General features: G+C 46.3%; 1 protein-coding gene across 2 annotated transcripts in view; it reads right to left on the bottom strand.

The window, feature by feature from the left end:
* Window positions 1-92: 92 nt before the first annotated feature.
* Window positions 93-14,081, bottom strand: part of ZNF652 (zinc finger protein 652) — a 61,390-nt gene continuing 47,401 nt past the window's right edge. For both annotated transcript variants that reach the window (XM_078437277.2, XM_078437278.2), the window contains exon 6: window positions 93-8,228. In XM_078437277.2, coding sequence (XP_078293403.1) covers window positions 7,717-8,228 — 512 coding nt within the window. In that variant the 3' untranslated portion in view covers window positions 93-7,716. The remainder of the gene's footprint in view (window positions 8,229-14,081) is intronic.

Below are 14,081 nucleotides of genomic sequence, written 5' to 3'. Positions count from 1 at the left end.
GGTGGCATTTGTAAGGAAGAAGTGAGGAGGGCTGCCTTCCTGCTCTGCACAACCGGGCCCCCATGGGATGGTCCTAGCTTTCAATCTCCGGGCACCATTGTTTGAAGCGGCTAATTAAGCTGCCTGACCCCACTCTTCAATCTTGGTTTGCATCCTGAAGGCGTAACTACTGGACTTTGTAATAAGGGAAAATGTCTTAAAAACAAAGATCTATAAATAAGCACTGAGCCAAGAGAGGACATTCTGCAAGAGACTTAAAAGCACGCTCTTTCTTCCGAAGGTGAATAAAGACGCCGAAGTACTTTGTTGCTCCCTTGTGGACAGAGCCGGTACTGCTCTCATGGGGTAGAATCACACAGCCCTTGCCGAGGCATGAATACAATGCATATTTGAACTTATGGGAGATTGAGAAGAATCCGTCGGATTTTCAGAGGCTGCAGACCTATCCTTTGGGATACAACATTAGAAGGAAACACCAAAATTATGCTACACAGTCTCTTTCTTTCCCACTTTTGGAAAGACCTAGTGAGTTGGCTAACCAAGGACAGAAAGGCTATTTCTAAGACTGTTAAGAGATTCTGAAAGGATCAGCTATTTCCCACCGACTTTCAAATGCAATTACACACAGCCTCGAGTCCTACGCAGGCTGTGATGTGACGTCTCTGTCTCTGCCTTTCTGAGCACACGGTCCCTTTTCACCTGGAAAAAGACAGGCAGGGAGGAAGCTGCGTTCGTTCAGCGGAGCTGGATATTCAGAAACCACCTGATTCTTTGGCACATCCCCGTCAGAGAGAGGCTCCCTGGCTGGTCAAAACCAACAAATGCAAGTACTCCATTTCCTTCCGACGTGAAGCGAAATTCACCGCCCCTACCCCTTCTTGCCACGTCCCCACTTTCCACTTGTACCCCAGGGTGCTTTCAAGTAACTTGTAACATCCCTGATTTCACCAGAGAAGCTCAAATAGCGTGAAAGGAAAACCTGCGACCAGAAGGTGGAGGGGACGCTTCTCAGGGACAAGGGCCCTTCGATAACTTGCGCCAAACGTCTCCTAACACTGAAGACATGACCGAGCCGGCGGTCCGTCTCAGGGATGTGGCTGCTCCGCGTGGGAACCCGCCGCGGCTCTCCCCAACCTGTGGTATGTGTGGCCTGTGACTCCCAAGGGAAGCCACGCATGTCGAAGTGGTTACTTTAGGGAGCCAGTTACAATACAAGAGGCCAACTTCTAGGTCAATCGTGGGGACCATCGAGGAAAACGTTAAGCGAAAAGCCCTTGAAACGAGAAAACCCTTGATACTTAATTCCACAGAAATCTACTTTTTGCATTCTGTGAGCTGGCCTTCCAATTCCAAACGGCCTGGGAGGCCTTCAGAGGTCTTGAATTTCTTCATTTTCAAACGCAACCAATCCCCACAAGTTTGCACCGTCTCACCAACGACATACGGTCGCCAGACAAAAAAGGGTGAGGAGTTTATTAACAGCTGCCTTCACAGACTCCCACTTTGTGTGGCTCTTAGTCTTGAAAACCTGAGTTATTAGTATGATTAGCTTTCAGGAAAGGGCCATGGCAACTTAGGTCAGAGAGGAAAAGTTTTGACTAAGACCAAAATAACTCCACTTAGCAGATTTCGTTCCCTTACAAAAAGAGAAAAGAAAATGCAACCGAGTTTCCTCGTCGTAAAGAGTTCTATTTGTTTTCGGTGTGGGAGGAGAACTGAACAGGGAACGAGAGACCCGCACGACACCGTGCACGTCAGCTTTGACTGGGAAAGATCGGCCCGTTGTTAACAACGGTTTATCGATAAGGTGCTCGGATCACACGGAGAACGTACTGCAACCCGCTTTTTATTCCATCCTTCATATGTTATGCATCAGTCATACTTTAGGAGTTAATTAGATGAGAGCCAGTGGAAAAGAAAGGAACTGGACGTTTCTGAGGGACAGGCGGATGAGACAGGCATCCATGAAGGGCCGCTGATAAACCCAGAGAGCAAGTTTAAAGTAATTGGACTACACTAAAATGATGGGTACGATCTTCCGGAATGTTCCTGGAAGACAGAGAGGGCAACACAGGAGCAGGACGCAGCAACAGCAGCGCTCGGGGTCCCTTAATCAGAAAGGGGGGGGGGGAGGGTGCCATTTGGCAAGACCATGATGAGAAGGAGCTGTTCAAAAGAGGTGCTCGGTGACCTTTACTTCTAAAGGAACATCTAGTTTCCGGTGAGAGGAAAAGCGAATGAGGGGTAAGGGTAAAACCTTCCATCATTAGAGATGTTAATGCGTCAAGACGTAAGACAGAAGCGAAAGCGTGAAGTGGGATCTAAAAGCGACCTAGGGAAACAGAACAGGGAGAGGTTCAAAGTTCACATCCAAGGTTTCAGCTAGTTTGCAGGGCCAAACCAACTAGGGCAAGGGTGGCTTCCGACACTCAGCAGAAGGAGATATTCAGAGGTAGGATTCAGACCAGGAAAAGAATGTTCCAGGATGCTGGCTTTTTTGAAGGCACTCGGGAACGGAGTGAGTGAGAGAGCGTGAAGAAGCTTCAGAGAGACAATGGGGGATCCGGGAGAGGTGTGCACTCACTGATCTGTCACAAGGAAATAAAAACCACCGCAGGAACACTGTGACAATACGTATTCCATCGAGTCACACACAGAGTAACAAGGTAGTAGAGATCCACTTTGTTAAGTAGTTTCTTACAACAAGATAGCTTCTACACAAGGAGTCAGAGAGAGAAGTCTGTTTTCTGGAGCTGCCTCTCGGCCGAACAGTTTTGACCGAGATCAAGAATTCGGTAAGTGGTACGCGATCTGGTTCTTTAAACGAGTTCCCTGAAGCTAAGGCTTCAAAGCTGGGACGACCGAGGAGTTTGCTTTTCCTTTGAATCTTGCAAAACCGATCCTCTGGGACAAAAAGGTCCGGTCACAAAGTCTATAAAAGGTCGGGAGAGTATAAAAGTACAGTGTTATGAAAGTGGACATACTGATGGCAACTTTTATGGCTTCCATAGAAAGTGGAGAGAGGATCTCTGGTTTGCTTTATCGAGGTAGCGTCCAGGGCTGGAAGGCCATCATCATTTAGTACAAATGCTACAGATGACCGAAGCAGGGTGGTAATGTTCCTATTGCATAAGAATGCCACTAACTCCAGTGGCTAATGACCTTTCATTCCTGAAAAAAAATGATCTTTTGGGGGGAATTTCCTATCCGGACTTAGGCAACGGGCAATTAAAACCCGGTATTTACTTGTTCAATCGTATAGTCTGAGGAATTCCAAGCGAGCTGGGTTTTGTCGTGGTACAACAGCTGATACACTTCTTAAATGGAACGTATCCCCTTTTCCACTAAGTACTTCCCACAGTCTAGAACAGCATGGAAATGTGCATCGTGTGGATCGGCGATGTAGTACGAGTTGTCTCTTCTAGGCAGTAGCTCACACAGAAGTTTCTCTAACTTTTTAATCCTTTTTTTTTTTTTTTTTGGTACAATAAAATCCGACCCACCATTCTGCTTCACTGACTGAAATCCACAAGGTAGGGTAAATAAATATCATCGGCAACAGATTGTTATTTCTGCTCAATCTTCTCAAAATTTCAAACTTCCAGGGAGATAAAAAATTAAACGAAACGCACATATCCACGTAACAAACGTTAAGGACTGAAAAAAATGTCGAGAAGTAGAAAATTCGAAGTTGACAAGCATCTCTTTAGCGTGTTTCGCCTTCGGTCAGTACACTAGGGGCAGTCGAGGTACAGGGAGCATTCTGGCCACAATGAAAAGGTGCTTCCAGCAGATGTAGTTTTTTTAAAATTTTTATTTAAAAAAAAATCTTTTTAAAATGTTTGTCTATTTCTGAGACAGAGAGAGACAGAGCATGAGTGGGGAAGGGGCAGAGAGAGAGGGAGACACAGAACCGGAAGCAGGCTCCAGGCTCCGAGCCGTCAGCACAGAGCCCGATGCAAGGCTCGAACTCACAAACCGTGAGATCATGACCTGAGCTGAAGTCGGTCACTCAACCGACTGAGCCACCCAGGCGCCCCTCAGCAAATGTAGTTTTTAAAAAGACAACCATGGTAATGCCGTCCTCCGTCATTAATTTAGAACAATGAATGTAAGTGATAGACCGTGAAAAGACACGTGGCTGATTTGCGAAGATTTCTTTGAACTACGGTAAAGTCTTAGATGGAGACTCCCTGCTCGCTACAAATAAGAATCAAATCACAAATAGATGTGGAAATGAAGCCACGTGCCTTTAAACTGCTCCCCTTGTTTTCTTCAAATTAAAACGTCTAACTCAGTCTGAGTCTCCCTGACTCCATTTGAGAAAGCAGCAAGCAGCCTTTCATTAAGGCTAAGGAAGAGTTTATATCTGAATGATAAATCTATGAGATAAGAATGGGGGGGGGGGGGAAGGCAATGTCAACTCAAGAAAGTCCTTGGGAAGTTTCTTCAAGTAAGCCTTAACCCTACCAAAGAAAGAAACAAGCCTTTGAAGACAGTGAAATTAAGTAATGGGAAACAACCTCAATTGGGTATCGCTAGGACGCTGAAAGGTGGCCTTTGTTGTCTTAGCAGACTAAGGACGGGATGAGGGCTAAGGGCTCAAACTCCTCCGTGGTTCTTTTCTTCGTAAACAGATAACAAACGGGCATGAAGTTCTGAAGAAGTCACGGGGTGCTGTACTGTAGGCTGGAGGGAACACACAGGATGCAACTTTTACCTTAGTGAAGGACCCCAATCAAATTTCCAACCCTGAGTTGGAGTCTGAAGCATGTTAAACCTGACGCACATATATGTTTAAGGCTTAATCCTGCAGTTCTCATATTCAGAAGCGTTAACGTCGTGAATATTATTTAATGCATCTCATTGTTTATGTGTAATATGACACTGATAAGGAATCGTTATGTGCTGAGCAGTTTTCCTGAAGACTACAAATCCCGAGTCAAGGAAGGTATACCCATCTAGGGGGAAAAACAATCAGAAGTTTCCAGATTGTTCCACAATACATTTCACTATGAACGGTGTCGTGTGACAGTGCTGATTCAAAAGACAAAACAAAAACAAATCCTTTTTTGCTTCTGTTAAGGGTGGTGGTGATTATTTGCTTCATACTGGTTTTCCTATGTAAGTAGGTATTTTCTTATGGCTATATTCACTTGAATGAAAAATCAAATGTGACGACCTGAATTTTCCAGTGTCTCATTATAGTACACTTCATAAAATGGTTGATTTAATGGTCTCAAGTCTAGAATTCAGAATTGCTACCGAATGCCGTAAATTTGTTTAGAATAAAATAAGGTACTAGAACCAATTAAGCTGCGATTTACATCTTTTAAAAAACCATCTTAATATCATAGGCTTGGCCATTAAATAACGGTATGTCCACATAAAGGTGTAGATCCACCCAGAAACTTGTCATGGGAGGTAAAGGAGACTGTGGAGTAAGTAAGGGGACACAGCCACGAGAGAAATGACAATCACAAACAAGAAATTAATTTTCCTTAATGGTCTGGGTACCTGGGTGCCCGAAAAATGCACGCAAATATTTAAAATAACATTCTTTAGAAATTACATCCAAAAACAGGAAGAAAAGTAGGTCTTGAGATACTTTTCTGCCCCGTTCCAAAATCTTCCTATGCTCATTACAGAAGGCAAAAGGCAATAATCAGAAGGAAAAAAATGAGGAAATTTTAAACCAAAAAGCTACCAGAGAATGTGATATTTTAAAAAGAGGGACTTGACCTCCATCAAGAGTTCCAAATTTTCCTACCACAGAGCTAATCAGCCAGAAAAGTGCTTGAAGTATATCTGCACATTTAATATTAAAAGTTAAAAAATAAATAAAAGCCAGGGTTCTTATTTAGGCAATGATCTAAGAGCCCGAGGCAGTGGGGGGGGGGTGGGGGAGGAACTGAAGAAATGTCAAGATTAAAAAATAGAGGGAGAGAGAGAAAGAAAGCAGACCCAGCTTTGGAACTCAGTTCTCTGAGATAGATAGATATATATATATGTCTATATAGATATATATATATATCTATATAGACATATATATATATAAAAGTTTTAGCTGTACGGAGTCTGAAGAAATTTGATCAGTTAAGTATGAGCAGTATGTTAGCCCTTCTATTCAGACTTTCCTATATAAGTTCCTGAATGAACGTGCTCTTTCGAAACTTCCCAAACTCGAAAAAGTAACCCATCTTAAAGGTGGTGAGAGATGTTCCCCTCACCACCTGGGAACACCGCTGTCTGTCGCATAATTATCTGCAGAGAACAGGGCAGCAAAACATAGGCAGTTTTCTTTCCCTCGCTACGATTTAAACTGTGTTAGGACAGCTCAAAGTTGTGGCTGGATCCATAGCTGAACAGACATTTTAAAAACTCATAGTCAAATCTGTCCTCATCCAAACTTCTCAGCTACTGTCAGCAACATCATTCATGCTTGTGATTTTAGTGTACTATTTCGTATTTTCCTAACAATTCTATAGAAAAATACAGCAGCCTTGAAACGAGCAGTGTCTCGTGAGACTTCCATTTGGTTGTGCCATCGGCTGGACACAAACGAGCCCTGGGGAAAGTGAGACGCAGACGTGAGGGAGAATGATTCTCCATCACTTCCTCCTCCTGACGGTGAACAGCTGGACTCCGATTTCTCGAACACGCAAGCGTGAGGGGACGTCCCTGGAAAGGGTCCAGCTCCCTGCAAATCACCCCACTTAGCGCAGTGACCAAATGAAATCATCCCACTTCACGCGGCAACCAAACGAAACGAAACACGGAGGACAGGAGCGTGTCAACGAGCCCGACAGACGGATGCTTGAGGGTGAAGCAGAGACTTAAAAACTGCCAAGGACTTACGCCAAGTTCTGAAAGCAAGACCTCATTCTGCAGTGACCTGGTGTCTGGAGACCCTCCCGGATGCATCTAGTCTCTGAAGCACCTTTGAGTTGTACGGATGTAGGAATAACTTTGAACTATAGAAGTTATATGCGTCTTTAAGAATCACATTTTGATGATTATAAAAATTTTTTTTCTATTTTACAACATAGGCCCAGCTACACTGAAAAAATTACACCGCTTATTGAAATACATTTCATTTTAGAAACAGACTACTAAAGAAGTCTATACAAAAACTCTAAAATAATTTCTGTAGTAAAATAAAGAGTGCGTTAGGAGAGCTACACAAAGAAGAAAATTTCTGTCTTTCTCTATAATGCTTGATATACTGTGAAACGCGGCCGGCTCGATTCGGAGGCCAGCGCCAAAAGCTGAAAAGAATTGGTTACGATACACAGTGATACAATTAATGCTCTGGATTAATCTCACAGCCTTCCCGATTAGTACAAAGGAAGCCGGGCCTGTCCCCTCTTTGAGGAGAAGCCCGGGATAGAAAAGCAAGCATACCTCATCAGCTGATATGAAATTATAAAATTCCACAAGTCTGGGTATTCGAAATTTATAAAAGTCCACCAGAAAATGCAAGCGAATTGGGCTTTAGTTCGGTGGTTCCCCTGGTTTAGATGACAGTTCCCTCCGGGAGCGCAAGGCGGTCTTCTCGTTCATTCCCTTGGATGTGTCGATTCCCCAAGACAATGACACAGCTCTTGGTGGAGGCTGAGGAGAGTCTGGCAGCTACAGAAATGCCCACCAGCTCCCTTTCTGCAAACTCACACACGGGCACACAGCTCGTGGAGAACACACTTAAGGAGACGGATGTTAGTGATGCTGTGCTGAACTGTTCTTTTCTGCCAGGTGCCGCAGAAAGTTGTCCTCACCCTGGCCTCGGTGATTTAAAGGCTCGCTCTTAAAGAGAGCTGGGGGCGGCGGGAGGTGCGGGACCGGAGGGATAGGAAGGTGGTGCGGGTGGTGAGGGTGCGGGTGGATGTGGAGGTGTGAGAAGGGGTGCGGGATGGGCCGCGGGGGGAGAGTGCTCGCGGGGCTCATACTGATCGGGGGTGTGGGCGTTGTGGGGGTGTTCGCCACACAAGGAACTGGGGTGGCCGGGGAGGTCGTAAGTGGGATCTGGACAGCAGGCGGCACGTTCACGGGGCTGGTCACCCGAAAGCACTTCTCCTTGTGGGCCTTAAGCATGTTGGAGAAGCGGAACCGCTGGCCACACACATCACACGGATAGGGCTTCTCGCCTGTGTGCGTTCTGCGGTGCCTCTTCATGTTGGGGCGGCTGGTGAAGCTTTTGCCACAGATTTCACAGATAAAGGGTTTCTCTCCTGAGATGAACACAGACACAAGAAAATGATTAACATACTAGGCGGTAATTACGTGCTCACGCTAGTCCTCGTACTCAACGAGGAGATCACCACCACATCGCTCCCGTACGGCATGTTATTATAGCCTAAGAGGCGTTAAGAGGGTCTCCCAAAGTTGGGGCTTCACAAGTAAGAGCGGATAGGAGGAAAACTTACATGCAACCTACCATCTGGGCTTGGTTAAAAAAAACAAAAACGACAACAAATCCCCCCCCCCCCCCAAAAAAAAATCTACGGTAGTGATCCTTCACATCCGACGTGAAGAACCGTTTAAATCGTTTTCCTGTGCTCAAAGCAGCTAAGGCCGCGGACGCGTCTCTGCCTCTTACATTTAGGCAAGTTAATCTGTTAGCAATTTCTGAATTCCAACCAGAAGAAAGGCTGCTGACAACATCCTGGGGAGCGCAGAAGTCGCTTCGTGTCTACTCGCGCGGGATCCTTAGCATATGGCTTACTTTTTGGTATTGGACTTGGAAAATACTGGGTGGCTCGCCCCACCCTGGGGAACCCCCGCTGCCGTGGCTCCCGGGGGAGAGCTCCTGGCATTTTCGCAGACAACTTCTTCATCATGTGGGACCGCCTGGCCCACCCGAAGAGCCTACGGCGTTCCCGGTGCCAGCCCACTAAATGCTCCCAAGAGATTCTATGAAAACTGTCCCTACATCATTTCCAAATGTCCATGAGTGTGTGTGTGGGTGTGTGGGGGTGCTGAGAGGGGGTCCTGGCCCTGGATGAGAAGCATGGGGCCGATGAGTCAAAAAGGAAACAAAATTGGGGCACCTGGGTGGCTCAGTCGGTTGAGCTTCAACCGGGTTGACTTCAGCTCGGGTCATGATCTCACAGTCCGTGGGTTCGAGCCCCGCGTCGGGCTCTGCGCTGACAGCTCAGAGCGTGGAGCCTGCTTCGGATTCTGTGACTCCTTCTCTCTCTGCCCCTCCACCTCTCACACTCTGTCTCTCTCTCAAAAATAAATAAACATTTTTAAAAAAGGAAACAAAATTCCCTGTCAAGGCACTTAGGGGAGAAATAAGGGCTTGATTTTTAGGGTTCCTCACTTCCTCTGGATGACGACACAGTTCCATGCTGCCAGCCTACCCTTCTACCCAAGCCATAGGGGGAAACAGAACAGTTTTTGAACGCATACATCCATCAATCACTTCATGCGGACGCCGTGCTGAGTACCTGTGTGTGTGCCCTTCAGCGGACATATGCTTGTATTTACTAATTCCTTCACCAATTCTCAGAGTACAGAGCTTGTGCCTTTACTGTAACTCCTGCTACAAGAGTCTGTTCTCAGCTCAGGTCGGCTCCCTTTCGTTTCCAACAGCGTCCTCGCCCTACTCAATATAAACAATAGCTGTGGTGTACGGACCCTTCCTGTGTGCCTGATACCGTTCCCATCACTTCACGTCTGTGAACTTCGGTGATCCTCCCAGGGACAGACCTGGGTAGGAGGCAGCTATGTTATCGTCCCTGTTTTACTGATAAGGAAATTAAGAAAGCTGCCCGGGGTTCTACAGCTAGAGGAGAGCCAGGATTTAAAACCCTGCAGTCTGGTTCCAGGGTGTGCTTTCGACACATAAAACACAGCCCTTCATGTGACGGAGCTTTGGGCATCCCTGCACACACGGAGGAATGTTATTTTCCTACCATTTTCCGCTTGGGGACCCCTCCGTACACAAGGAGGGAACACCTCTGTACCCGTATCGGAGTCCTTATTTCTTTTTTTTTTTTAAAAGTGTTTTTTTAATATTTATTTATTTTTGAGAGAGAGCATGAGCGGGGTTGGGGCAGAGAGAGAGGGAGACACAGAACTCGAAGCAGGCTCCAGGCTCTGAGCTGTCAGCACAGAGCCCGACGTGGGGCTCGAACTCACCAACCGTGAGATCACGACCTGAGCCGAAGTCGGACACTCAACCGACTGAGCCACCCAGGCGCCCCTGTAGTCCTTATTTCTTATCTTTGCCTTTGAGAACTGACCTCTCCCATTACCCTCCTTCTGTGAAAGCCAGAACTCTCCTTGCTTCCTCAAGAGACCGGGCTGTGCAGTCAGGGGGGATCAGTTTTGTCTCTAATCACCAGCACTAGTTTCTGACGTCATACTCCTCTTATCTTTCAGCTTTTCGTTATCCAATGGCTGCCACTGCTAGGCTCTTCTCTGTGATCCACATTCAACTTTCTGGGTAAGTTCGGAGCCCAACTTGTTTTCTTTCATTTTAACCCATTTCCTCCGACTACCTTAAAGACTTCAAATTCTCTGTTAAATGGGGTTCATTACATCAATATGGCGCACCCATCTGAGTGGACAGCACCGTTAACAAATACTATAAAGCTGTAGAATTCAAATTCCTAACGTGAGAATCCACACTCTATTAAGTAAAACAATCAACTTAAATGAGAATGCACACACGGTATTACCCTCTTTTGGTGAAAAACATCTGTAGAAAAAATATGGAAAGAACCACAACAAATGTCGGTGATTACCCGGAGGCGATGGGCTGATGAGTGATGTTTTGTTTTTTATGCTTATGTGTACATTCTGTTTCTCTTAAATAAACGCCACTTACTTACATAATATAATGTTTTATTTTTTTTTCAACGTTTTTTATTTATTTTTGGGACAGAGAAAGACAGAGCATGAATGGGGGAGGGGCAGAGAGAGAGGGAGACACAGAATCGGAAACAGGCTCCAGGCTCCGAGCCATCAGCCCAGAGCCTGACGCGGGGCTCGAACTCACGGGCCGCGAGATCGTGACCTGGCTGAAGTCGGACGTTTAACCGACTGCGCCACCCAGGCGCCCCATAATATAATGTTTTAAAAGCACACCTGTTTGATAACCTTTCAACCCCCCTGGGCCCCTCCCTCCCTCCTGGACTCTCCAGAACTAGTCCTCGCTCCCAAAAGCTGGTTGGAAACAAAGCCAAAGGACTTACTCTTTGAATTATTAGTCTACTCTGAGCAAACGCTGTCCACCTGACTCATGGACCACATTTTAGGCACATTAGACCCTGCGCCACAAACAGCATATCCTCACTGTAAGCTTACTTTCTGTTGTGTGCTCCATTCCGGATCGAATCCTGGACCTCTCTAGCCATCTCTCACGTGTAGTCCTCTAGGCTGTAATGGTTTGCCATAGAAAGGGCCCACAACTCTTAGGACCCGCCTCCCACAAATCTATGGGATCACATTTCAACGGGTCCTTTTCATTGCTTAGTAATCTTCTATTCATTTCTTGAAGTCCTACCACATTTTCCACATTTGTTGTTCCAGACGTGAGTCTACAATTCCCCTTGCCTCTAACTCTCGTTACTCATCTGGCCCCAACTAACTGTGCTAATGAGTGATGGGAAGGTCTCCTGAAGACCTCGGGGTAAGATGAAAATGAGACTGAAATAAGGGAGAATCAAAATGTACTATGTGCACGCGGCCACCTGCACAACGTCCCACTTTGCAGAAGAGCTGGTAGATGGGTGACCGTAAGACACGCTAAAGCGAAGTCCAACACGGCAAACAGAAAAGTATCTCAACACAAATACATCTAGACAGAAGGCCTATTACATAAAAAGCTAAGCCCGACTGGAGGAAGCAGTGTTGTAATGGGTGTGAAGGAAGGGCGTTAGAAATGAAGGCAGAGAATCTACATGGAAGATAGGAAAGAACAAGAATTGGGCTGGCTAGCTGGTTGCCTTTTGCACTGTTCAAAGGGATAAGCGATCTGGTTTCCAGTCTGCTTAGTATGAATACCCTTGAGCAGCAGCAGAAACCCGCAGATCGATGTGTGTGGCCTAAAATCTCTCTCTTCAGCTTTAAACCCATTTTTTTACAGACTGCCTACTGGGTATTTCCACTTGCACGTCCCACGGAGGTCTCACAACTAACAGGTGCAAGGGATGCCTAGGTGGCTCAGTCGGTTAAGCGTCTGACTTCGGCTCGGGTCATAATCTCACGACTCGTGGGTTCGAGCCCCATGTTGGGCTCCGTGCTGCCAGCTCAGAGCCTGGAGCCTGCTTCAAGTTCTATTTCTCCCTCTGTTCCTCCCTCGCTCATGTGCTCTGTCTCTCTCAAAAATAAATAAAGGCTAAAAAAAAAAAAAAACAAAACAACCTAACAAGTGCAAAATTAAATTCATTATCTTGCCTAGCAAACGTGCCCCTCCATCCACCGTTCTCTATCTTGACAAATGGCATTCAAGACCCAAACCTGGGACTACCCCTTGATTCTTCCCTCGCACACCACCTTTATCCAATCAGTCACCAAGTTCACCTCCCTGGTGCATCACTTTCATTTCACCTACTGCCATTACCACAGTCCGTATCCTCACCCTCATTCCCCTAGATTATCTGCAATAGCCACCTGACTGGTTTCGCCATCCCTTTTCTCACTCCCCGCCCTCCAGCCCAATCTCCACAGGCGGCCAGAGAGAACTTTCAAGAGCTGTGTCACAATCTGCTCAAAGCCATTCAAGAACTTCCCACTGTCGTTAGAATAAAGTCCAAACGTTTTTACACGTCTTATGGGTGTGTGTTTGTGTGTGTGTGTGTGTGTGTGTGTGTGTGTGAGTGAGACCTGGCACCTGGTCTCCAATAACACGTCTCATCACACTCCACACCAGGCCGTGCCTGTCCCCCAAACTCTAGCCAACCTCATTTAGTTCCGCGTACTTGCTGTGCTCTCATCAGCGAACCAGTGTGGTGCCTCGTGTGTCTGCCCCCTAGACTCACTGCAAGCCCTGTGAACCCAGGGATGTTTCAGTCCTGTTCACTACAGGAGCCCAATTTGGTAGGTTCTTTTTTTTTTTTTTTAATTTTTATTTATTTCTTTTTAAGTAGGCTTCATGCCCAGCACAGAGCCCAACGCGGGGCTTGAACTCAGGACCTTGAGATCAAGACCTGAACTGAGATCAAGAGTTGGATACTTAACTGACTGGGCCACCCAGGTGCCCCCCCACAATTCGGTTGGTTCTTTTTTTTAATTTTTTGTATATTTATTTATTTTTGAGAGACAGAGAGAGGCAGAGCACAAGTGGGGGAGGGGCAGAGAGAGAATGAGATACAGAATCCAAAGCAGGCTCCAGGCTCCGAGCTGTCAGCACAGAGCCCGACGTGGGGCTCGAACTCACAGACCGTGAGATCATGACCTGAGCTGAAGTCGGACGCTTAACCGACTGAGCCCCCCAGGCGCCCCTGGTTGGTTCTTGACTGATGTTTATGAACAACTATGTGTTACTTTAAGACATTAAGACATGCGTGCCCTGGCATGTCAGCATCTCAGAAACGGACACACACCCGACAATCAACGGTGTGGCATTTTTACTTGGCAACATTTTCTTAGCAGTGTGCAAATGAAGTCTGTCTTACGAGGGATGGCTGCAATCAGGTTCAATGACATATGCTACTCACTATTAAGATCTTTCAATTACCTTCCTCTCCTATAATTCCCCATCCCTACCAATCTTCTGATAATTTAGCTTCCGATATAGATTTTTATTTAGGCAAAGAACATGACGGCCAAAGAAATAAGAGCTCTGAGCCACCTGCCGCTCAGCTTTTTCACTGTGAATTAATAAATCAGCGGTTTTGTTTATAGATCATTAACACTATTTAGCACCTATCAGTTCCTCTGATCCTGATCTGCTGGAGTACACGGGCACATTCTGGAAGCTGAGAACCAGACTCTGGGATGGTGCTGTCTGCCCTCACGAGGCCCTGCACACCCCCCCCATTTGATTACTTGCTACGTTAAATTATATCGGAACCGTTAAATATGTGGCTCTGGAGTCAGACTGCCTTGGACAAGTTATGTGATCTCCGAGC

The sequence above is a fragment of the Panthera onca genome, chromosome E1 (assembly GCF_046562875.1).
Source record: "Panthera onca isolate mPanOnc1 chromosome E1, mPanOnc1 haplotype 2, whole genome shotgun sequence".
Classification (NCBI taxonomy): Eukaryota; Metazoa; Chordata; class Mammalia; order Carnivora; family Felidae; genus Panthera; species Panthera onca.
The sequence above is the reverse complement of the archived record's forward strand: the minus strand, read 5'-3'. Positions and strand labels throughout refer to the sequence as shown.